General features: G+C 44.9%; 1 protein-coding gene across 2 annotated transcripts in view; it reads left to right on the top strand.

Moving 5' to 3' along the window:
* The window catches only part of CARNMT1 (carnosine N-methyltransferase 1), a 54,087-nt gene that overhangs the window by 1,587 nt on the left and 28,214 nt on the right, over positions 1 to 24,286 (top strand). For both annotated transcript variants that reach the window (XR_015875824.1, XM_088464048.1), the window contains exons 2-4: positions 245 to 440; positions 3,903 to 4,066; positions 9,385 to 9,525. Coding sequence is in view for 1 of the 2 variants with exons in the window: in XM_088464048.1 (XP_088320174.1) it covers positions 245 to 440; positions 3,903 to 4,066; positions 9,385 to 9,525 (501 nt within the window). In the remaining variant the exon portion in view is untranslated. The remainder of the gene's footprint in view (positions 1 to 244; positions 441 to 3,902; positions 4,067 to 9,384; positions 9,526 to 24,286) is intronic.

Raw genomic sequence — 24,286 nt, 5'->3', positions numbered from 1 at the left:
TTGATGCATGTGCAATTTACAGATAATCACTGAACTGCGTAAATATTGGCATTCTGTACATCTCTGAATCAGGCCCATAGCCAGCGAAACCCAGGACTGGGATACTATGAAAAGATTGAACCTAATTTAGCTTTGTCTACAGTAACCGAATAGTTAGGCTGTAGTGCTACATTTTTAGACAACATGGCTATGTGCCAACTGGAAATTATATTTCCCTTTCCCCCCTGTTGTCTTATCTTTTCAGAGCTCACATCCACGAGCGTGTCAATCGTGCGGAAAGGCAATTTTTGTCTCTGCCAAAAAGTCAACAAAAAATGGTTCCTCATTTCCATTCTAACCTGGACAGGATCCGCAAGTGTGCCAATCACAACCAGGAGATCCTGGAGATGATTGTGAATGATTGCACACACATGTTTGAGAATAAGGAGTACGGCAGCAATGTAAGTCCTTATTTTATCTTCAGCAGGGCTTTTTCTCCTCTCTCTTATTTCTGCAACTTTTTTTCAACCTCGTATATACTTGTTTTATTTTTTTTATCTATGATTGGTTATGCAGAAGGAGCCAAATGTAATATCCCGCGATTCCAGAGAGACAGTCATTAGTTTTAAAGCTGCCGTTAGTTTCGTTTTGCCTTTAAACTAATTGCTGCTTTAAACCCATTGACTATCTTGCTGGAATCGTGCAGTCTCCCATAAATTGTGGGCTATTACATTTGGCTGTCACTGTCCAGCTCCTCAGAGTTTATTGGCTCCTTACACAGTGGTGATTGAGCTAGTGCTTTTGCTGATATAAGAACTTTGAGTGTTATGTAAAATCCGGGTAGGTAGCAACAATAGTGTATCTCCCAAATGGCAACTATCAGTGGGGAAGGTATAAGGTTCTACAAGGTGGGAGGAAGAGTGTTTTTATTCAAAACTTGCTCTATGCTTATGCAAACCGTGATGACCAGTAGCGTGAACTAGCGCCCCATAGCCCTTCTTGGCACAGATGGAAAGATTTTGGCAAAAATATTTTTTTTACAGTCTAGCTGAGGTTGCTGAGCGACTGCTTTCCGCTTCTCAGTATTGCACGGTGGAGGGCCGCAGTACTTTTAGTGCTGTCCTTGTCATCTGGGAGGCCATTGAGCGGTGTTGTGGGGAAAGTATTTGCTGGCACTGGACCAGTCTAAGTCGTTTGGCCGAGTCAACCACTAGTACCTATGGGCCATACTGGAAAGGTATGGGGTTCCAGAGCGGGTGGTGAATTGGCTGAAAGTAATATATAGTATGGCGGCGGAAAGCTTCCCAATTGAGAATGGTTGGGTAGGTCCCACTTTTCGTGAGGATTCTAGAGTCCACCAGGAATGCCCCCCGAGCCCCCTCTTATGTGTTTGCGATCGACCCTTTCATAAGAAGGTTAGAGAGCGGCATTGTGGGGGGGGTGCAGCTGGGTCTGGGTCCTACTCTCTAGGTGGTGGCCTATGCAGACGATGTCACAGTGCTCCTGTCCACGCGGTAGGTGGAACAACTCGTCTGTGATTATTCTGAAGCCTCGTGCTCCAGAATAAACCAGGAAAAGTGCAGTTTTCTGGATGGGGGAGGAAGGTGGTGGATTCGACCTTCTGGACAACCTCCCCAAGGCCAGTTCACAGATTAACTGCGACCCACCGTCCGCACGTAGCACTTGCTGCAGGAACCTGGCGGTGATTGACATCTCAACTGGGAGGGCAAATTCCTGCTCCGTTGTGATGTCAGAGCTGACAGGGCAGAAACATCGGTAGAATGATTGGTTAGTGTGTATGCACTTCCTAATCGTTAAGTCAGCCTTTCGGCCGACCCATCGGCCAGGTTTGTACCCAGCTTTAGTCATGATCCAGGTTAGTAAATATAAATGGTTTCATATTGTGTCATTATAAAAGTCGGCGCCAGAAGAACTTCTTTAAGCTGGGTACACACTGGCAGATATATTGGCCTATATATTGTGTGCCTGCCAGCCAGTGTGTACCAGCGATATGTCTCTGAACGATGTCGTCGGGTCTGCTGTGCTGCAAAGCAGATGGCTGATATATCTGTCAATCGTGCTGTGTGTAAGGTCGGTCAGCTGACCGCCCGTACACTTGCAGGGAGGGGGTCGTGGCCGACTCCTGACCAGCGGCACCCCCAGCCAGGTGACAGATGATGAATGTTCAGTGTGTATGAACAACCATCATCTGCAGAAATCTCTGCAGATCAGTCAATCTGCAGATATATCTTTTAGGTGTGTACCCAGCTTTATTAAAATAGTAACAGTGTTCCCCCAACTCCAATTTGCAGAACAGTTTAGGTCGATTTATGGACCATCTACTTTTTAGGACAGTGGTTCCCAAACTGGGTGTTGTGGGGCACTTGCTGGGGTGCCATGGGTTGGTGGTCCAGGACCAAATCAAATTATAAATAGTCCATGTGATAGGCAAAACCAGTGCTGATGGCTGCCAATCTTAAAATATGTGAACAAACAAAAGCTCGATCCAGTCCACCACCGGCCAGCAAAAACTGTCTAAAGCCGGACGTTTTTTTGCCGGCAATCAGTTCCTTTCTCATGCAACGGCTTTCAGACGTTTTTAATGTTGTGGTTAGTTAGCTTACTGTAGTAGGCATGTGCAGCAGCAGATGGACTTGTGGGCGGCTACAAGCTCTGAAAAAAACTGTGTGTGTGTAAGGAAACATTGTAAATTGTGCTTCACCGACTTCCAGCGAAGGCACGTACACTGCGCGGCAGCCGTCCTTGTAAGTGGCTATTCCGCCTGTAACTGTTTTCATGCTTTAACCACTTGCCTGGCATGGTCGTATCAGATACGACCATACCAGACTGGACTTTCCCTGACATGGTCGTATCTGATACGACCATTCAGAAATGCCCTGTAGGTGGCTGTAGGAAGAGAATCCTCCGGCAGCCACCAGCCTCAGAGGGACCTTCCGGTCCCTCTGCAACTACGCATTCTACTAGTTTGTGCTGATCACTGCTAGGAACAGTGATCAGCAGCCCGATGCCTAGCCCCCCCCCCCCCCCTCCACACACACACACACGCTCGGCGCTGCTCCTTGCAGACGCTGGGCTATTACTATGAAAGGAGCCGATGCTCCAGTGTAACCCCGCGCTGCCCGGGAAGGGAACAGGCAGCCTCCGCCTGCTCCCTTCCAGCCACTTACCCCCCCCTCTTCACTGATCAGCCCGGCGCTGCTCCTTGCAGACGCCGGCTATTACTATGAAAATTACTGTTAAATGAGTTTTATATAAGTCTTAAATAGTTTTAAAGTGTTTAAAGTTCAAATTCATGGATTTGAAAAAAATAGCTATTTTTATGATTTACTATGTTTCAAAATAGAAAAAAAAAACAGAAAAAAAAAGATTTTCTTTAATAAAATTGTGTTGAATAAGTTTTAATTAGATGTTCTTGACCTAATTCAATCATAAAAAAAACGCCAATTTTGGAGCGGTTTTTGGAAAAAGAATTAGTCAGTTAAGTGGTTAAATTAATACATGCCAAAAAACGGCACGTTTTTTGCCGGCAGGTGTGAAATTGCTCTAAGGATGACATATGCACAATTTATTTACTTTATTAATTTTTGCAGACTTTCTCAATAAGAAATGTTTTAGGAGTTACTTACCTCTCTTGCTATTGGTGGCACAAGACCTTTAAACTTTGAAACTCCATACTCTTGAGATTGATGAATTGATATCAGCTGGTTGGATAGCTTCTATAGCCAAGTACAGTAAACTGATCTGTAAGAAGGTTCTTTAGCGGAAAACATGCTCAATTTATAAGTAAGATTATTTTTCAGCAAGCCATATAATTTCAGTATTGAATGCATTTACATGATAGTGTTTGCTTTAATGTTTATCAATACAGTGGTTCAATTATAATACTCTTATAACTCACTTAGGGTCACAGAAAAAGCAACCCTGTATCCACCTTTGACATGGACAAGCTGAAGTCAACAATAAAGCAATTTGTGCGTGACTGGAGTGACGAAGGCAATTTGGAAAGAGAAGCTTGTTATCAGCCTATCGTTGATGAGATTCTGAAGTCTTTTCCTAAAGAGAAAGGGTAACATCAATAAGAAAAGATTACAAACCTAAACTATTCATGAAAATATAATAGTCCTGAGTTACTGGTGTGTAATGAATTATGGCCCTCATTCAGAGCCGTACGCTCTGAGCAGAGCGCACGCTCTGAATGAGGGCCGCCCTCCATAATTATGGAGCGTCCTCCTGGATGCTCGTATAGCTGTGGGTCACCACCCACAGCCTATACGAGCGTGCAGTTTGATGGTCGTGACCATTGCGACCATCGCCACTGCGAGCCGGAGCCTGCGGTTGAGGTTTTCAACCGCAAGGCCCGGAGTGATTTTGGCTCTATCAGAGCCAAAATCACTCCCACTGACATCACTAGTGATGTCAGTGGGCCGGCTTCTAACGGTAGGCGTTCCCTTGGGAACGCCCCCGTCAGGGAGGCACGCCCCCGGCACGCCCACCAAAGGGGGCGTGCTGTCAATCAACATCGACAGCATGCCCCCTTTGATCAGACACAACGAGCGAAGGAAAGTCCTTCGCTCGTCGCGTCTGGCGCATGCACACGACGGAGCTCCCTCCGTCGTGCGCATGCTCAGTGCAGACCATCGACCCACTTGCGAGCGGACAGCCGCTCGCGAGTGGGTCTGAATCAGGCCCTATGTTCTTAGTAAACACAATCACCCTTCACCCCTCCAAGATACAGTTACTATAACTGAGTCATTGACCTTACAACATTATCAGACACTAAAATGTTCTAAACCTTATCATATTTAGGCCTGTTACATATATTTTTTTTTATTATGTATGTATCATAAAAGCTTAGATGGCAAATGTTGTCTGTTTAAAAGAACACATTGCCTGTTCAAGTGTTGGTTGGATACATTATTGAGTGTATCTAGCAACTCCTTTACCACGGGTAACAATCTAAACGGTCAGGAAACAGATGATCTGGAATTTAACGTTTTAAGTCTCAGAACACTTCATTCTCTTCAGAGGTTTTGTAAGGCAGGACAGCATGACAAATTATGTAGCAGCAGGTGGTCAGTTGTTACGATGACATAGCAGTTGCCACCTTTTTTTGGTGTGCTGAAACAATAATAGTTGACAAATTCAGTATGAAGAAGTGACACTTCCATATTTAACGTGTATGACCAATTTTCATGAGGCATTCGTTTAATAGGGAATTGATTACCAGTCATGTAACACACAATACTGATCACAATGATTCTGTACTAGTAAAGGGACACCTCAGTCTGCCTGCTGTTCTGTCCCACCACCCTCTGTCTGCTGCTCTGTCCTTTCTATATATTTACCCGTTCCCAGCGAGTCCTCCTTCTCTCCGACTAGGGTCTGTCACATCACTCTAACAGTGGGAACCTCTGGAGGGGGAGTGCGAGCCCCAGCTCCCACTGCGCTTGCAGCTTGAAGATGAGATATACCGTAGTTTTATACCCCAAATTGAGCTTGTCCTATTAAACTGTGCCCATTAATTGTTTTACGTAAAGCTGTTAGGAGTATAATGGCTGATATTAGAATGTATTTTATGCTATGATACGTGTCTGAGCAGACAACCCCTATACATGGACTATGGTATTGCCCTGGACACTCTCTCAAGCGGTCGGGCACAAGAGGGATTGCACCAGTGGACACTTGGAAAAGGGGAGAAGCTTGGGGAGTATTGTAAATCAACTGGCGCTTGCACTGAGCAGGAAGGGGAGTCCCGGAGCAGAGTGAGTGCTCCCTCAGCGAGGCTTACCTCAGGCTGCAATCGTCCAGACTGAAGGAAAGGAGGGACTGTAAGGCGGAGCTGACGGAAGGTAGCCCAGCGATGTAATCGGAAGCACCAGTGACATCTTCCGGTCAGGAGAGAAGCTGCGAGAGCCGTGCAGAGAGACCGGGCTGCGCAGCTACAGGCGGAGCTGACAGGAGAGGATGGGTCGGAACCGCTGGGTAGTTAAGTGGCAAAACGGAGCTGGAAGTCCAGGAGCGGTAAGAGAAGGCCCCATCGCCCTTCAGACAGACACCCCACAGCTACTTAATTTTTCACAGCAGAAAAGGAGAGCAAACCTATTTAGGTGACCAAAACTACTATTGCAGAGTAGATAATCTACCTGGGCGTCTCACACTAACAGATCCCTGCTCAACTGTTAGGATTGCATTGCTTCATCTATTACTATCAGAATACAGTAAATCACTTCTGATATAAAGGAAGCTGCCCGAACATTTACAGTAATTAAGAACAGTCTTGTACTAAGTGAGGCAAATCTCAGTATGGAGAGGTCTTAAAAGATGTGTCAATCGATTTTATATGCTCCACTAATTTAATATATAAAATTCTGGATACTAACCTAGATGAACCGGTTACCTGAATATAAGATCCTTTATTAGAAAGAGACAGTTTTTCCTAAAGTGACCTCAAGGAGAGCAGCCAGGACACATGTAAATTGCATAGCTACAAATAACTTTCGCGATAAGTGATAGTTTTGCTACGGTGAAGTTATTGCTAGGAAGGGATACTGTTACACATTACATCGAAAACCAGGCAGACAGCCAGGAACATATCAGCTATCCGATGACACCGTGGGCTACCTTCCGTCAGCTTCACCTCATGGTCCCTCCATTCTCTCTTTCAGTCCGGACAATTGCAGCCTGAGGTAAGCCTCACTGAGGGAGCACTCACTCTGCTCTGTTACTCCAAAAAACTGAACCATCAGCGCGAGTCTCTCTCTCTCTCTCTCTCCTTTACCCCCAACTGGCTGGCTCGTGCGGGACTCTCCTTCCTGCTCAGTACAAGCACCAGTTGGATTACTATATTCCCCAAGCTTCTCCCCTTTTCCAGGTGTCCACTGGTGCAATCCCTCTCATGCCTGACCGATTGAGAGTGTCCAGCGCAATACCATAGTCCATGTATAGAGGTTGTCTGCTCGGACACTTTACCCAATAGCATAAAATACATTCTAATATCAGCCATTATACTCCTAACTTTCATTGGACTGCTACTTCTCACTGTATCCTTACTGTAGTGTTTTAGCTGATATGTTCCTGGCTGTCTGCCTGGTTTTCAATTTAATGTGCAACAGTATCCCTTCCTAGCAATAACTTCACTGTAGCAAAACTGTATCACTTAGTGCGAAAGTTATTTGTAGCTATGCCATTTACATGTGTCCTGGCTGCTCTCCTTGAGGTCACTTAAGGTAAAACTGTCTCTTTCTAATAAAGGATCCTATATTCAGGTAACCAGTTCATCTAGGTTAGTATCCAGAATTTTATTTATTAAATTAGTGGAGCATATAAATCGATTGTCACATCTTTTAAGACCTCTCCGTACTGAGATTTGCCTCACTTAGTGCAAGCCTGTTAAGTACTGTAAATGCTCGGGCAGCTTCCTTTATATCAGAAGTGATTTACTGTATTCTGATAGGATTGCATTGCTTCATCTATTACTAACAGTTGAGCAGGGATCTGTTGGTGTGAGACGCCCAGGTAGATTATCTACTCTGCAATTGTAGTTCTGGTCCCCTAAATAGGTTTGCTCTCCTTTTCTGCTGTGAAATTAACTAGCTGTGGGGTGTCTGTCTGAAGGGCGATGGGGCCTTCTCTTACCGCTACCAGACTTCCAGCTCCGTTTTGCCACTTAACTACCCAGCGGTTCCGACCCATCCTCTCCTGTCAGCTCCGCCTGTAGCTGCGCAGCCCGGTCTCTCTGCACGGCTCTCGCAGCTTCTCTCCTGACCGAAAGATGTCACTGGTCCTTCTGATGACATCGCTGGGCTACCTTCAGTCAGCTCCGCCTCACAGTCCCTCTTTTCCTTCAGTCTGGACGATCGCAGCCTGAGGTAAACCTCACTGAGGGAGCACTCAATCTGCTCCGTCACTCCAACAAATTGAACCATCAGCGCAAGTCTCTCTCTCCTTTAACCCCCACCAGTTGGCTCGCGCGGGACTCTCCTTCCTGCTCAGTGCAAGCGCCAGTTGATTTACTATATTCCCCAAGCTTCTCCCCTTTACCAAGTAATAAAATGCAAAAATTAGCGCAATCCAGTAATGGTGTAAATGTGTAATGAGTGTTTGATAAATAAGGTGGCAGATGAAAATAAAATATTGAAACAATTTAATGTCTAAAAAAATAACATGTGAAATAACAGAATTCAAGCTGTTATGTATATAAAAATGGCAATATATTGGATAAAGAGTCCCAAAAAATGTTAGATAAATAAGGTTCAATAAAGCCATATATAATATGGTATGCACATGACTCCGTTAATTGTTGTAATAGCACACTGTAATATTATGATGTTAAGACCTAACCTGCAGGTAGGTAGATGCCGCAAATGGTGTCCAATTAGTTGCTGTAGCCTTGGTACAGGTGGTATCCCCCTATTTGCTTGGAAAATATGTGCAACTTACACAATTACTGGATTGCGCTAATTTTTGCATTTTATTTATTGTTTGGTCTCTCTTCAGATGACCTCTGATTTTTATTAGCTGCATCCTCATAGACACACATTTTAACATCACATCTACACGGTACTGACAGCGCAGCCTCCATTTCTCCCACTCGCAAACTCGCATGTTTTTTTTAAACTCAGTGCTTTTCCCATTTTGAAAATACAACTCGATCAATGTAAAGGTGTGAGAGTTAATTGCTAAACTCTCATTTTCTAAACTCTCACCCTATTATATTTCTCCCCATATGATTATCTAATGGACAACTACTGACCGTTGGTCTGACTGCTCCCATCAGCATTACCTGAGAGCTCTGACGCCTACTGAGCATGTCAGACAGGATGGACTTAGCCAATTATTAAACAGATTCTGGATCGGCCCCCAGAAGGGCTGTTTCCACTGTCTGTAGTTAGCAATTTCTAAGTATGTAGTTGTATCTTGAGAGATCACTCACAATATACCTGGAAATCCTAGCAATGGTAGTGCTTTTCAGGGCATCTATGATGAAGGAACACTCAGAAATACATTTTACAGTAAAAACCTATTGTCTGCATGCATAATAAGATTTTCTACAAGAGCGCAAGATTGGTCAAAAACTATAGTGATTAAGAGTCTTAGCTTACAAAATGGCAGTCTCTACCCATACACAGCAATACTTAATCTGTTGTCTACAGTAACATGGGAGTCTGTGTACAAATCCTTGGAGAGAGATAAAGTGGACGAGAAATAAAGTACCAAACCATCAGCTCCTGTCATATTTTCAAACATAGCCTGTGACATGGCAGTTAGGAGCTGATTGGTTGGCATTTTATTTTTTTCCAAGGCTTACTACATCTACCAGACAATGACATACTTTCAATGATCTCCTGTTCGCTGACCTGCTTTGTTTGTCTTTTCAACCTACAGTGATGTCTCCCACATTAATATCTTAGTGCCTGGTGCAGGACTTGGTAGGCTGGCTTGGGAAATCGCAAGACATGGGTATTCTTGCCAAGGAAATGAATGGAGCTTTTTCATGCTTTTCTCTTCTAATTTTGTACTTAATAGGTATGTAGCCTTTTATTTGTTGTTACTATATAATTACTCTGTTCTGTTTTATAGACAATATAAATGTTAGTCCTGGCTTTTCTAATCAAAGCAACATACATGTGTAATGTAAACCAGATTACCTTTTGTATTGTAAAAGTAACCTGATGGCTAGGACAGAAGCTGGTAATAAATACAGGCTTGGCGCAAGCACCATACCTCCCCATTTGTATTACAAATTGGGGAGATGCTTGTTTCTTAAATGTAGGTACACCGGTGCTTCCTTTTTCATCAATCTGGGGGATGCCATTACTTCTGGGTTATGCGTAATGAAGTGTGGAGTCGGGCACTAACTGATTAAAACGGTCTCCCACCCCCTATATAACCCCTCCCCTTCCACTAGAAACGCAGTCTTGATTTTTAGTGCCTTGGACTAAGGCACTAGCTAGGTCCTAGCTTTTAGTTAGGTTTCATTTCTTTATTTTGCTGTTTGGTTTGGGTGCTTAGTTCCTGGCAACAGACAACAAGCACTAGCAGAGTGGGAGTTAGATAGAATAGAGGTTTGTGTGTAACGCTGTATCCCACTCTAAAGATGGCCCCTGGGAGAGTCACAAAACTACATAGTCCCTGGGTCTCTCTCCATACCAGACACACATCTGAGGGGGCTGCTGGCAAAAATGTAAGATTTATACATTTTGTTATGTAAAAGACCTTGTTGTATTTACTGCCTCCCAACACGCCACTTTTAAGCAGAGCGGCGGGCATGTTATTACTCAGGTGGCTGCAGCTGTAGGGTCAGCGTGCCTCACACCTCCCCCGGGCTTCCACAGCACCCGCCGCTTTCAAACCCCGACTGTTCCTCCTGGAGGACCGCCGGCTGGGATTACAGAACAGCAACATGCTGCCGGCTCAGTGGGAGAGAGAGGCTTATTGAACGCCCCCAGGACGTGGCGCTGCTGCACATGCTAGCGCACCATCTGTGACATAATCAGTATGAGCCGTAGTAACACCAGAGGTCTCTGGATGGCAATGCCAGAGGCTAGGTAACGCAAACAGATGTTGAGCGCTGCTGGAGTTCTGCTTGGCTGACGCTCACTGCAAATTACAGGAGGATGGCTGTCTATTACATATAAGCAGTTTAACTGGGATTATTACTTTTGGGTATTAACCTGGTGATATACAGTATGTTGGTCTTCTAACATTGTGATGTGTGTGTGTGTGTGTGTGTGTGTGTGTATATATATATATATATATATATATATATATATATATTTATTTATTTATTAGGGATGTACAGGCTCGGATAGGTTCGAGTTTGCACGGACGTCATCTTGCACGGACGAACATCATCATTCCTGGACTTTTTCCAGGAATGATGATGTTCGTCCGTGCAAGATGACGTTTTGCCTCTTTCTGAGTTCCGTTTTTTTGGAGGGAAAAATCCGAACTCCACGTGCAAACTCCAACCTATCCGAGCCTGCACATCCCTAATAATAAATATATATATATATATTCTACTTTTTACTGCACTGTTTCTCAGGAATCTAGGCAGTAACATACATGGTTATACTAAAGATTTGTTTGCCTTTGGTTTTATGCAAGTGAATATGGACTTCAAGGAGTCCGGTTATTTTTTGCATTTAAACGGGATTTAGGGGCAAACTTACTAAAGTGAGAGTTTTTAGAAGTGGAGATGTTACCCTTAGCAACCAATCAAATTCTAGCTATTCTCTTCTAAAATGTGCAAGTTAAATGTTTAATAGAATCTGATTGGTTGCTATGGGCAACATCTCCACTTCTACAAACTCTCACTTTAGTAATTTACCCCTTAGAATCTTTATATTTTTAGATTATGAAACAGCATATTGTAATACAATTAGATATAAAGTTATCATCAGAATAATAGAACAAACAGAAGAAAACCATATAATAAAATATTCATATAGTTTTGCAGTAAATAAATTTGCGTATAGGTTGCAGTTGCACACACAAAAATTAATCACATAGTTACTTATACAGTTAGTGGCTGGTTACAGTTAGAGCATAGGTCAAAAGGGAGGGCCATTATCAAGTACTTCCATATTAAACCAGGAAGTAAGTTGGAAGCATCTCTGTACAGAATCTTTAAGTGATAGGGATAAAGTATGAATATAAGGCAACCAGGTGCCAAAAAACTTCTCAGTAAGGTCTTCCTTATTGGTGGACATCTCTGTCCAGTCCATTGTAAACAGAAATGTAATTCTAGGACGTAGTAATGTAAGAGTGGGTGGGTTAGAATCAATCCATTGTGAGAGAATGTGTTTTTTTTTTTTGTGTGGCCGCAGCCAGTTTGGTCAGAAGTAGTCAATTTCCCTTTGTCAATCCCGGTGAATTTGTGTTTGCATATATGTTCCAGAAAACCTAATCTTTAGAGATTACAAAAGTAATTTTTAAAACCTCTTTAATATAGCTATTAAGTTTTCACCCCAGAAAACCTGTACACGTGGACAATCCCACAGGAAATGCGTAATGTCTGCATCAGGAGCTGAGCATTTATAACAGTTGGCATTAGGTGCATCATCAATAATATTTCAATTTAGGGATGTAGTATGCCCTGTACCTCTTAGAATCTTATAGCCTCTTCATTTGTCTTTCTCTCTCAGTATGGAGAAGCTATACAAGGGTTCCAAAAAACAGGGATCAGTCAATTTTTATACTTGTACAAAATGTGATAAAAAATTGACAAAAGGTACGGACCCAGGGTCGCTCTGTGCTGGTTGTTCACAGGAGGATTCATTACCAGGAGTTTTGACTAAGCAGTTGGTCATGCCTGATTGGGCCAGGTCTATGGCTGAGGCCATAGGTGAATTAGTTCACTCTCAGGCACATTATATGTTACCCTGTGTTCAAGCTCCTACTTTGTCTGATCTCTCGGTAGAGCCCAGATGGGCCCAGGATAATGGGACAATGTCTCGCTCAGATGGCAACGTCCCTAAATAAAATGGTAACATCAGCAGGGGCCACAGCCGCTAAGAGAAGTTCAGGCTATTCCTCAATGGATTTTCCTGGAGAAGAGGCTTCAGCTACCTCTTCCCAGGCAGAAGGGGAATTTGATTATGACTGGGAAGATACCGCAAACTGGGAGGGTGACTCCCATTCTGATTTCAGGAGTTTCTATGTTGATGCAGTCAGGAAGACTTTGCATCTACAGTAAACAGCCATACCAGTAACTAGTTCAGTTTCTTTCTTTAAATGTAGGAAGAAACCTGTATCTGTTTTCCCAGAATTTTCACATTTTAAGGAAATATATAAAAGAAGCTTGGTTAAAACCTGATTAAAAATGTCATATTCCGAAAAAAATGTAAGTATCATTTATCCCTTTTCGGAAGAGGATACCAAGCTTTGGGAAATTCCACCTAAGGTGGATGCTCTTATTGCTAGGTTGGTCAGGAACACTGTTATTCCCACAACACAGTCTGTAACTCCCAAAGATCCTATGGACAGAAAGAATGAGGCTGTACTTAAATCTATATTCACTTTGTCAGGAGTCTCGCTGCGTCCAGTTTTGGTCAGCGCCTGGGTGATATAATTCCTGGATGAAACAGATGATTGCTGGGTTTCAATCAGGGGATTTGTCTGAAGCTCGTTCTTAAGATGATCAGATTTCGGAAGCTCTAACGTATATAGGTGATGCTTTAATAGATACTACTCATGTACAGTCTCATATTTCTGGTGTGGCCATTTCCAGCAGACGTTCTCTATGGCTTAAAACATGGAAGGCAGACAGAGTCAAAGCATGCTTTAGAGGCATTGCTTTTTGAAGGAGGTTTTCTGTTTGGTCCAGAATTAACTAAAATTATTTCTCAGGACACAGGAGGAAAAAGTCCTTACCTTCCTGTAACACCACCAAAACCCCCTTGGTTTCGTACCTTTCTAACTCAAGGCTGGGGAAGTTTTCAGGCCTTCCGGAGTATACCTAGGGGTCCCCGAAGAGGTACCTACAGGGGATGTGCTGTACCCGGCACCCGTCGCCCTGCTGCTAAGTCAGTAGGTCAATCCACATGACTGTCAACTGACTGGAACCCGTCCTCTGGTGGGAGTCCGCTTACTCAAATTCCAGTAAACTTGGATTCAATCCAACCTGGCTTTTTGTGTAAGTCATCTAGTAACCAGGGGTTACATTTTAGATTTGGAGGGTCCTGTTCCAGAAAGATTCTTTTCCACTCCTCTCCCTGTGGATGGTTGCAGAAAGGCAGCTCTCATACAAGCAATTTCTGCGCTTTCAGATTCCGGAGTAATTATACCGGTTCCAGTACTACAGCAAGGCCTGGGGTTCTACTCCAGTCTTTTCTTGGTTGACAAACCAGACTGGTCATTTCGTCCCATTCTCAACCTTAGGGGGTAAAATGCTTATCTCCACTTGGAAAAATTCAAGATGGAGTCAATAAGGTCCATCATTTGTTCCATGGAGGAAGAGGAATTTCTGGCCTCCATAGATGTCAAGGATGCCTACCTCCATATTCCTATATGGAGGGGTCATCAACATCTTCTGCAGTTTGGTGTGGGGCATCTGCATTTTCAGTTCCAGGCTCTGCCATTCGGTTTGGCCACCACTCCCAGAGTCATTACAAAGTTTATGGCACACATGATCTCTACTCAGGGGTGTGAGGGTCAATGTGTTGGCTTATCTGGATGATTTGTTGTGAAGGGCACTCCCAATAGCCCTGTTGCAACAACATCTTCAGATTACCTTAGGCATGCTCCAGAGATTCATCTGGATCATCAATTTTCCAAAATCAAATTTAAATCCATCTCAGAGGAATGGTATTTTTCGGTCTTTTCTTTGACATCCAATGTTACAAAGTGTTTCTTCCGCAGGCAAAGATTCAGGATCTTCAATCCAAAATAAAGAACATTTTACAGATGTCTTGTATCAGTCCTCAGTGCTATGTAGCTACTGGGAAAAATGGTGGCTTCATTCAAAGCCGTTCCTTTCTCCCAGATTTCATGCCCGACCACTGCAAAGCCAGACCCTCGATTAAACAGGCAAATTTTCAGATTATCTCTGCAGACCAGTCAGTCACTTTTATGGTGGCTACAGGATGCAAATCTGAAAAGGGGTTGCCAATTGTCAGTAACAAATTGGACCATTGTCGCCACAGATGCCAGGATGGGGGGGTGGTGGTTCTAGACAAGCACCTACAGGGTCTTTGGTCCATCCAGGAAGCCTTTCTTTCCATGAATATACTGGAATTGAGGGCGATTTGGTATGCATTGGTTCAGACTCCATCTAAGGAGCCTACCAGTGCGAATCCAATCGGACAATGCCACGGCAGTTGCTTATATAAACAAGCAGGGTGGCACACGCAGCTGGCAAGCAATGAGGGAGGTTTCTTACATCCTCCATTGGGCAGAAAATTGGGTTCCAGCTATTTCAGCAATTTACATTCCAGGGAGGGACAACTTAAGTCGCCACAGTGTGCATCCAGGGGAATGGGAATTACACCAGGAGGTGTTTGCGGAAATGGTCTCCAGATGGGGATCTCCAAACATAGATCTTAATGGCTGCTCATCTAAACAAGAAACTTCCAAGGTACGGATCTCTGTCCTGAGATTTTCAGACATCTCTGGTGGATGTTCCAGCTGGGATACATCTTTCCTCTTCAGTAGCACAGCCGGTCATTCTGGTGGCTCCAGATTGTCCGCGCTGTCATTGGTACACAGTTCTTTGGAGCATGCTGACAGATGTTCTGTATCGTCTGCCCCTGCGTCCAGATCTGTTACTTCAGGGTCCATGCAAGCAAAAAAAAAAAGACAGATGCAAGTGCACACTCTAACTTTGCTGAACCTAATTCTAAATAATACTGCTAAATTGCATCCAAGAGGTTCTTAGCATAATTATGGCCATATTTATGGGCCTGCCCACCGCGTCCAGGTGAACTCTATCAGGCAGGTCCCTAACACTCCTATGGAACAAATACAGGGCACGGGACCCCCCTGGCCAACCCAGCAAAACTGCCCTAATGTGAGATTTAAAGTGAGGGTTAAGGAATAAAAAAGTGGGCAGGCCCATAATTATGGCCATTATTATGCTAAGAACCTCTTGGATGCAATTTAGCAGTATTATTATTAGGTTCAGCATAGTTAGAGTGTGCACTTGCATCTGTCTTTTTTTTTTTTTTTTTTCTTGCAGCACTACAAGTCTCAGCAAGTAGCACCTCAAATTGTGCTTAGGGTGTGCAATCTAGGGCCCCTCCCCCTATGTACTTCAGGGTCCATGTCATCACCCCGATTTGCCTTGCTTGGTTTTGACGGCATGGTTCTTTAATCCAATATCTTGAGGGCCAAAGGGTTCTCAGAATCTGTTGTGAAAACCATGGTACAGGCTCACAAACCAGTCACTTCCCAGATTTATCATCTGATATGAAAGATGAATATTTCTTGGTGTGAATGACAGAAGTTCAAACCAGAAAGGTTACGTGTATCTTGTCTCTTGTCTTTCTGCAAGAGGGGTTGGTTAAGGGTCTTAGGGCCTGATTCAGAGCTGAATGCTCTGACCAGAGCACTCGTTCTGAATCAGGGCCCTCCTACCTTTTTTTTTGAGTGTCCTCATGGACGCTCGCATAGCTGTGGGTTACCACCCACAGCTATAGCGAGCGTCCATGATGATGGTCGCGATGGTCTCGCTGCCGCAAGCCCGGGAGTGATTTTGGCTCTATCAGAGCCAAAATCACTCCCACTGACATCACTAGTGATGTCAGTGGGGCCGGCTTCAGACGGTAGGCGTTCCCATGGGAACGCCTCCGTCTGGCAGGCACGCCCCCGGCACGACCACCAAAGGGGGCGTGCTGTCAATCAACATCGACAGCACGCCCCCTTTGGTGCGAGACCCGGAGCGACAGCTTGGCTGTCGCAGTCCGGGACTCGCGCATGCGCACGACGGAGGGAACATCGACCCGCAGTGGGGAACATCGACCCGCTTGCGAGCGTACTGCCGCTCGCGAGCGGGTCTGAATGACCCCCTTAGATGTTTTCTTAAGGGACAAATTTCATCCTATTGATCCTGTTTCAGAGGAAATGGCCACCGTTCCTGAAGTTCAAAACTTCTTGCAGGGGGTTCTTCGCATACAGTCTCCTTATGTCCCGCTGCTTCCTCCTTGGGACTTGAATTTAGTTTTGGAGGCACTTCAAAGGGCACTGTTTGAGCCTTTGGAATCTGTAGAATTGCGATGACTCACTTTGAATGTTTTCCTTCTGACCGTTGCCTCGGCCAGAAGGGTATATGAGTTAAACAAAAAAAAAATTGCAGCTGTTCAATCAATCTGGTAGTACTTTTCACGTTCGTGAAAGGGAGGGGTCATATCAAGTAGAAAAGGGAAGGGGGTTTAACCCCCTATTGTTCCTCAGCACACTGAATTATACTTGCAACAACATATGAACACTATATGTTAATAGAACTTCAGAGATATTGGTTGCATGCATTTGCAAATACATGGAAAGCTGCTAGGCCACGTCACGGCTTCTCTGTCACTAGCAGTCCCTAACACTAAGGGGTTCACGTCCGGGGCGCAGAGCACCCCAAAAAACGTCCGGCCCAGGACCCCCCAGGGCATCACACGAAAATGGAAAAAGAGTGACAGTGCAGTATAAAGTATAGATGTGTGCGAGTAGTTAATAAGTGTTGAAAAAGAGGTTAAAATATATGTGAAAAAATTACATGAATAAAAAACAAACATAAAAGGTGATGTGAAAAGTAACTGTGTATTAAGTAACTATGTGTATTAAGTGGTGATGCCTTTATTATGAGGCCTTATAATTGGTATATATTACATTTGGGGTGAGCGTTTGGGCGTAGGGCCCCTGAGGCTACTCTGGCTGGGCCTCCTCAGGGCATTACCACTTAATACATATAGTTACTTTTCACATCACCTTTTATGTTTGTTTTTTATTCATGTAATTTTTTCACATATATTTTAACCTCTTTTTCAACACTTATTAACTACTCGCACACATCTATACTTTACAGTGCACTGTCACTCTTTTTCCATTTTCGTGTGATGCCCTGAGGGGGTCCTGGGCTGGACGTTTTTTGGTGTGCTCGGTGGCCCGGACGTGAATCCCCTTAGTGTTAGAGACTGCTAGTGACAGAGAAGCCGTGACGTGGCCTAGCAGCTTTCCATATATTTGCAAATGCATGCAACCAATATCTCTGAAGTTCTATTACCATATAGTGTTCATATGTTGTTGCAAGTATAATTCAGTGTGCTGAGGAACAATAGGGGGTTAAACCCCCCTCCCTTTTACTACTGGGTATATGAGTTAGCAGCTCTTTCTTGTAAATCTCTGCTTCTCATTTTTCATGAGGATAGGGTAGTGTTACGCACTAAACCCTCCTTTCTTCCGAAGGTGGTATCGGCTTTTCACATTAACCAGGATTTCTTCTTCAGGTTCCATAGAGTCCACAGGATTTACCTTTGGGGTATATAGTTGGATCGCATCCAATGCACCAAACAGCAAAGCTTTGGAGCTCCCATCATGTACTGGTCCTCCTCCTGATATACCCCAGCCACAGGCATTCAGTTGTTTTATTTGGTCCACGGCAAGATGCACCTGTTATAACAGCGGGACTGCTAGGTAGTCCTAAGCTTTTCCTTTTATGTTTTACCTTAAGTTTATAAAACTTCAGAGTTTAGCGGTTCCAGCACCGGTAATGACGCTGTACTGCAACTCAATCTACCTCAGCCGACGCCGAAACGCCAGAACCTCTTTATGCCCTGAGGTTCTGGGCAGGCCTCAGCGTGGCTTAGCTAGCGGCTTAAAGATGCTGAGGTCCGGGACTGCGGTCGGGTAATGGAGATGGCAGGTAAGGATTCCTCTTGGGGAATCATGCGCAAAGCAGTCCCTCACCTCTGGTGTTGAGACGCATCAGGGGCCGCTGCGGGTGAAGGTAGTCCTGCGTTTCCTCACTAAGGCGACCGGGGCCATATTGTCTGTTGCCGGGGACGGGTGGTAAGACACACTAGAGCGCACTAGTCAATGTTTTGCTACCTTGTAGTTCAGCGTACCCGGCCGTCAAAATCGCAGCCTAGGGGAGATTAGGTGCTCCCCTGGCTGCTCCTCCCCGCCAGACGCAAACTTCCGGTTACAGATTCCTGCGTCTGGTTTGTTATAATTGACCACCTCGTGTGTGAGACGCACGCAGTTTAGCGTTGTTCTGTCCACGGCTGTAGCGGTTGGTCTTGGAGGTCTGGTCTGTCTCTCTATATACCTATCCCTCAGGGTTTGGCATATAGCATACTTTATATACTACCATCTCCCTCCGGGTGCCGGTCAGTTGATTGAGTCCATATTGCTGTAGAAATTGTGTGTCTTTTATGCATTGTATGTGACTGTATGCTAGCTGCTGTATGTACACTGCCTATGTTTGCAAAAACTGTCTATCACTATGTTTCTCCTTATGCCTCTGAGGGTGGGGTGTGTCATTGCTAGACTTTCACATTGCATTTAGACCTTGCATATCTTGTAACGTTTATACATTGCATTATGTCAGAAGGTAAAGATGAGGGTGTGAGTCCTCCGGTGCTTATATCCTGTAAGTTCTGTTCCGCAGGCCTGTCTGAGCAGGATGTTAACCAGAATGTGTTCTGTATTAACTGTACCAACAGTTATCAAATACATCTGGTACACCTGCCCCAGCACCAGAGCCGTCTTGGATGGCCATCACACCTGATTTCTTGTCCTATTTAATAGGCAGGGCCACTGAGGTACGGGCTTCAGCTGCGGTGATGCCTCAGGCTATGGGGTACCCACAGCAGGTACATCCTATGTGTTTGCCCCCCATGAATTCCTATTGGGTTAATGCGGCTGCTCACTCTAGCCAGAGTATACTACCGTCCTCGGCCTCTCTTCAGGTGGAAGGACCAGGTGTAGTAAGAAAGCAAGGGCATAAAAGAGGTTCTCGTCAGGTGTTGCCTTAGGAGTCTGACTCAACCTTCTCGTCAGACGATGATTCTCAGATTTCTGGGTCAGTCTCAGGGAAGGAGGATCATCAATCCCTGGTGGATGTTCCCTCTCTGGTAAGAGCGGTGAGGTCTGTCCACAATATTGAGGAGGTTGCACAGACCTCTAAAGAGGTGGTCTTTAGACGTCAGGTTGGACCGGGTTTAGATGATATAATGACCTCGCTGGCAACACCCAGGTCTGCTGAATTACCATTTGCGCCTGCTTTTAAAGGCAGTTGTGGTTTCGGTCACAGAATAGGACTAAAAAATAGTCCTCAGCCAGACAGGGGCAGTCTCTTCGAAAGCAGCCCTAGAAATCTTGGTCAACCAAATGCCCAGCTTCCAAGCCAGATGGTAAACCTACTGTCTGATGGGGCAGGTCTCCTCCTGGATGATGTCAGGGTTGGAGGCCGACTGTTACAGTTCTCCTAGGCCTGGCATCAGACAACTACGGATGCCTGGGTATGAGAGCTGGTCTGTCAGGGTTATGCCATTACATTCCTAAGGCATCGCCCTCAGAGGTTTGTTCTTACAAACCTTCCTGCAAACCCGGTCAGTTTCGGCTTACCGGGAGTCTGTGGGGGCTCTCTTGGACTCAGGAGTCATAGTGCCCGTTCCTGTGATGTAACAGGGGAAGGGTTATTATTACTCAAAATTATTTTTGATTCTAAAGCCAAATGATTCGCACCGCCCTATACTGAATTTAAATTCTTTCAACAGATTTGTCAGGGTGCCAAAGTTCCGCATGGAGACTCTAAGGTCAATTATGGTGGCGATGGAGCCAGGAGTCTTCATAGTCTCGCTGTACATATACATGGATATACAGGATGTATATCTGCATGATCCCACCAGGCCTTTCTCAGGTTTGCGGTGGATTGGCAACTTCATTAGTTTCAGGCTCTACCCTTCGGTCTGGCTACAGCCCCATGGGAATTTAGAGATAATGGCAGTCATGACGGCTCGTCTCAGAAGACAAGGAGTCAGGATACTGCCATATCTAGACGACCTCCTGATATTGGCCCAATCTTAGGAGTCAATCTTAGGAGATGTTACAATGTCATCTACGGATGACTATTCTTTGCCTACAGGAGCACGGCTGGGTGATCAACTGGAAGAAGTCTTCTCTTTCACCAACTCAACGGATGGTGCACTTAGGGGCATTGCTGGACTCTCTGAAACAGAGGATCTTTCTGCCGGAGGACAAGATTGTAGCACTACAGTCTTGGGTGCTGAATTTACTACGCAAGCAAACAGTGTCAGTACACTTTGCTATGCAGATTCTGGGCTCCATGGTGGCTGCATTCGACATGATGGCATATGCCCAGTTCCACTCCAGGCCTCTACAGCTGTGGATCCTGGCCCAGTGGGAAGGTCAATATCATCGGACAAAGCATCAGATGATTTGTATCTCGCCAGAGGTTCGACTCTCCCTGGCTTGGTGATTGGAGACGACTCACTTAGACAAGGGTCGTCCGTTATGGGTCCTGGAATGAGTGCTCCTAACCACGGACACAAGTCTGCGAGGATGGGGAGCAGTGATGGGTTAGCACACCTTTCAGGGAAGGTGGACAGACCAAGACAGCCATCTACCAATAAATATATTGGAGCTTCGGCAGTGCCCAGGACACTTCTTCTGGCGCAGGACCTTCTTCACGGCAGGCCTGTCCAGGTTCAGTCCGACAATGCGACAGCGGTGGCCTACCTAAACCATCAGGGAGGCACACGAAGTCCGGCAGCCATGAAGGAAGTGGCAAAGATTCTGCTGTGGGCAGAGGGCCATCTTCCAGTGATCTCTGCAATCTTCATCCCAGGTGTGCTCATATGGGAGGTGGACTTCCTAAGTCGCCAGGACATACACGTCGGAGAATGTGCTCTTCATCCAGATGTGTTCCAACTCCTAGTGGACAGGGGGGGGGGGGTTACCAGACGTAGACCTCATTGCGTCACATCACATCCACAAGGTCCCCAGGTATGGGTCAAGAATGAGGGACCCCTCAGCCGCCTTCGTGGACGCTCTGGCGGTGAGATGGAACTTAAGGTTAACATATGTTTCCTCAAATCTCCCTCCTCCCAAGAGTCGTCAGAAAATTCAAGCAGGAGGCCGGCAGGATGATACTAATAGCACCTGCCTGGCCCAGGAGGCATTGGTTCTCCAATCTGACACGTCTTTCTGTAGACAGTCTGCTTCCACTGCTTCTACGGCAGGATCTGTTAATACAGGGTCCATGCCTCTACCAGGCTTTGATGGCATGGCTATTAAGTCCGCCATTTTAAAGGCCAGGGGGTTCTCTGCTTCTGTAATCCAGGGGGTGCTGAGAGCAAGGAAGCCTGCTTCTGCTCGCATTTATCACAGAATTTGGCAATCATTTTTTATGTGGTGCTCCCACAGAAAATATGACCCTAAGGGGTTCAAGGTAGCTATATAGAGTACTGGCTTTTTTGCAGGCTGGATTAGACTTGGGTTTCCAAGTTTCGGCTTTGACAGTTTGGTTTCAGCGTAAGATTGCCCTTCTGCCGGATGTTAGAACATTCTTTCACGGGGTTCTTCGGCTGCAACCTCCCATTTCTCCTACCGGTGGCACCATGGGATTTGTCTTTGGTTCTCAGGGCACTGCAGGCACATCCCTTTGAACCCTTGGATAGGGTGGATTTGAGATGGCTGACGGCGAAGACACTTTTCCTTCTCATAATCTCTTCAGCTCACATAGTTTCTGACTTGGCAGTATTGTCATGTCGCTCGCCATATCTGATTTTTCATCAGGATAGAGCTGTCCTCCATACAAGGGCAGGCTACCTCCCTAAGGTGGTTTCCCGTTTTCACATAAATGAGGAAATTTTAATACTGGCCTTTCAGTCTTCAGACCTGTCAACAGGTGAAGCTTCCTTAGATGTGGTTAGAGCTCTTCGTATTTACGTGGACCGTACCAGTTCTGTCAGGAAATCTGCGTCTTTGTGTTATATGGATTTCACAAACAGACTTGGCTCACTGGCTTCGTATGACAATTTCACAAGTCTCTACTCAGGCTGCTCTCCCTGTTCCTAACAGTGTAACAGCACATTCCACTTGGTTAGTGGGACCATCATGGGCTGTAAGACATGGTGCCTCAGCTGAACAGCTTTGCAAGGCAGCCACTTGGTCTACTGTGAATAAGTTTATCAAATTGTATTCTTTTTGATACGTTTGCCTCGCAGGATACTTCCTTTGGGCGGCGGATTCTCCGCTCTGAGCGTCCCCATCCGTAAGGAAACTGATTTAGGACATTCCCAAGGTAATTCCTGTGGATCGTATATAACCCGAAGAAGAAATACAGAATTATGGTATAACAAACCTTTCGATAATAATTTTTCTTCGAGGTCCATAGGATCCACAAAGCGCCCACCCTGACTCACCTGGCTTCAGTTGGGATCTGTTCTTTAAGCCTTTTATTCCCAGATTCCCTCTTCGCATGTTTGAGTGTTTCTTGTGCAATTTTTCTTTCTTCTACACTCTCCGTTTATTGCCGCAAGGCTTGATTACAAACTGAATGGATGGGGGCGGGGTATATAGGGAGGAGGACCAGTGGATGCTGGGAGCTCCAAAGCTTTGCTGTTTGGTGCATTGGATGCGATCCAACTATATACCCCCAAGGTAATTCCTGTGGACTCTATGGACCTCGAAGAAAAATTATTATCAAAGGTATGTTATACCATAATTCTGTATATTGTCCTTCCAGCTTTTCGTCAGGATTCAGTGACTAGTGAAGCTTCTTCCTTAGCGCTGCTGTATGTGGTACGTGTGTTGCGCATTTACTTGGAGCGTATTGCGTCTTTGAGGTGTACGGATTCCTTGTTGGTGTTGATTGATGCACCAAAAAGAGGCTGGCCAGCCTCGAAAGGATTCATTGCTAGACGATGTCACTCATGAAGCGAATAGTCTAGTGGGTATTCCCCTTTACAGTCCATGTTTTAAGGATATCTGTGCTTGACCACAGGTGGGTTAATTAGTACCTGGGTCATTTATTTTTATCAGTCTGTGCTGTGCTCAGGCATGGATGTCCTTTAAAAATTGGACTGTCAGTGTGTCTAGAGAACGGAGTTTCAGAAGCACTTTTTTTTTTTTTTTAAGCTACCTTGTATATACTTCAGGAGCATCATGGATAACATTTAATATAGCAAAACAGAACAATTTTTTCTTAAGGAACACTATAGGAAAGTTCAATAATTGAATATTGCATGTTTAAATATATTTTTTTTTTTTATGAATTTCCATTTTTATATAATTACTAATCCTAAAATGAAGTTTAGCCATTGTTGATGTTTGTTATAGTAAATGCCCTTAATGTACACAGCATTTCTGTTATTATTGTGATTTTTAGTAGATGTATTGTGCATAGACCTCAAATAATTCCAGTTCTGACAAAGTTCTAGGTTGCATTAAAGGACCAGTAGACCTTTTCTTTTCAACCAGACGCCCCAGCCAGAGAAACATTCTTTTCTCTCTTAATACTCCATATCAGCCATTGAAATGGCACCTCCGGTATAGAGACAGGCTAGATGAGAATGGTCTAGATGGTATATGATGCAGCACCTCCTCGTTTCCTGGTAATAGTTAGGTCAGGTAGGGTATTATTATTTTCTGTAGTGGATGGGCTTGCCTTCTCTTCTGTCTCGGTGATGCACCATCTCATGCTACAAGCTGAGGACTGGACTGGCTGTCTGGAGAACACCAGTCTGCTACCTCTTGGCTGTGAAATTCAAAAAGCTCACATTTGCACTGTCATTAGAGCAGCACCATGGACCAGGCTTCAGAGTGATTATTCGGA

The sequence above is a fragment of the Taudactylus pleione genome, unplaced genomic scaffold (assembly GCF_031769625.1).
Source record: "Taudactylus pleione unplaced genomic scaffold, aTauple2 ptg001573l, whole genome shotgun sequence".
Taxonomy (NCBI): domain Eukaryota; kingdom Metazoa; phylum Chordata; class Amphibia; order Anura; family Myobatrachidae; genus Taudactylus; species Taudactylus pleione.
Note: the sequence above shows the minus strand (reverse complement) of the source record. Positions and strands in the feature narration are given on the sequence as shown.